This window comes from Frankliniella occidentalis, unplaced genomic scaffold (assembly GCF_000697945.3).
Source record: "Frankliniella occidentalis isolate FOCC.00 unplaced genomic scaffold, Focc_3.1 Scaffold421, whole genome shotgun sequence".
Classification (NCBI taxonomy): domain Eukaryota; kingdom Metazoa; phylum Arthropoda; class Insecta; order Thysanoptera; family Thripidae; genus Frankliniella; species Frankliniella occidentalis.
In genome coordinates this window covers 128,910-130,647 of record NW_026267542.1, presented here as the reverse complement: position 1 = coordinate 130,647, position 1,738 = coordinate 128,910, and the positions used below count along the sequence as shown (strand labels likewise).

The following is a 1,738-nucleotide window of genomic DNA, read 5'->3' as shown; positions in this document are numbered from 1 at the left end:
CCCCCCCCCCCTATCACAGTAAATATACTACATACTACTGCTCATTCCGAAACGAGTCTTTGCCGCACGTTTGGGATCATCCAGAAAGTACGTCCGTCATTCGCCGTTCTGAAAGTGCCAAGATCAGCCCATGCAAGCTCTTTTAGCGCCTGCTAGGTATGCAACATCTTGCGTGCAGTGCATGCGTGTACTGCGGGGATGCCTATCCTGCGGCCCGAAGGCGTCGAACTCCCTGCAATTTTTCGAATGATCCGAGAAAACGGACGTACTTTCTGGACGACCCTTTTCCGGTTGATGACGGCGCCTCCTCTTCTCTTGCAGTGTTTTCCAAAGGGCAGTGCCAGACTGGGCGCTTCCGGTTCCTGGCCTGCCGCGGCGGCTACGTGTGGGTGGTGACCCAGGCCACGCTGCTCTACGGAGCCAAGGGCAACAAGCCGCAGTCCGTCGTCTGCGTGCATTTCGTCACCAGGTAGGACCTATCGTCGAAAGCGCGCTGGGCTCGCTGTGTCTGACGTGGTGATGGGTGTTGCCTTGTTTTCAGGACAGCTACAACATGTGCTTGCGGATCTTTCTTTTCTTTTATTTGTCGCATCTCCAATGTAGTTGTGTATTCATTTGTTAGTGACTTGCTGCGATGACGACTGACAACTGTACCCCTTATGTTCCTTTTGTGTTTTTAGTTGCCCCCTTGTTTCTTGTATTTTGCAGGTTTATTAATTTTGCTTCTTGATATCTTTATGTTCTTCCCTTTGTTTCATTTTATTTTTGCATTTCAGTTGCTCACTTTTCATGTTCATATTTTGTTTATTTCTATTAACAAAATTTCCCTGTTGTGACCATGTGTAGTATTAGTTTAGTTCAGTGACAATGTGTTTGCTTGTCGATACGCTGGCTAGAGGCATATGCATGAAACCTTTCCCGACTTGTTTCGTTTCCCTCCCGTCGCGAGCTATTGTTCCAAACCGTACATTTCAACCTACCCTTCTTCTTTGAAAAATCACTGTGTAACTTCTTTGTTACACTTGTTATTTTACTATCGGTTGCATATACTAGCATGGGGCTACAAGGCACCGCGGTCATGTGGGGCCAGAGGGACCGCCGCGTTTGCGCGCCGCGGGCCCCTGCGCAGTAGGCAGCCCAACTGGCGGGGGCGCGCGCGGCCGGGTCCCGCTGCCTACCCGAGCCTCGCGGACAAGGCGGCGGAAGCTGTGACAGCATTTGCACAGCTACTCTTCAGAGTTTGTGCATATTTCATCTGTCGACACTGAGCTTTCTCTGACTTAGGGTCAGGTCGGGTAATAAATGCACAAAAACAAATCTTTCTCGTTTAGAGCTATACTATGGTGCATGTGAAGTTCTCGCGTGTTCAGAAAGGTGAAGAAACAGTTAAAGCACAATTTGGAAGTGTAATATCGCCAAAAAAGTCTATACTTTAGCGACAATAAGGGAAAAACACTGTGCATTTTTTACCCTCCACGTGGCTAATAAATGCACAGCGGCGGGTAAAAGTTGCACATTCCTTTTTAGTGCACTTTTAACCCTCCAAAGAGTAAAATATGTACACGAGGCGATGACTGCTATGATTTTGGGCTTCTTTGATTTACTCCGACTTTCTCCAATTTTCTCCGATTTTTGTAAAAATCGGTAAGAATTGGTCGAAATCGGTAAAAATCCGTAAAATTCAGTAAAAATCGGCAAAAATCGGTAAAAATCCTTAAAAATCGGTAAGAATCCGTAA

General features: G+C 47.0%; 1 protein-coding gene across 1 annotated transcript in view; it reads left to right on the top strand.

The window, feature by feature from the left end:
• The window catches only part of LOC113204616 (hypoxia-inducible factor 3-alpha), a 63,930-nt gene that overhangs the window by 19,600 nt on the left and 42,592 nt on the right, over positions 1-1,738 (top strand). The window contains exon 6 of the mRNA XM_052274645.1: positions 322-469. Coding sequence (XP_052130605.1) covers positions 322-469 — 148 coding nt within the window. The remainder of the gene's footprint in view (positions 1-321; positions 470-1,738) is intronic.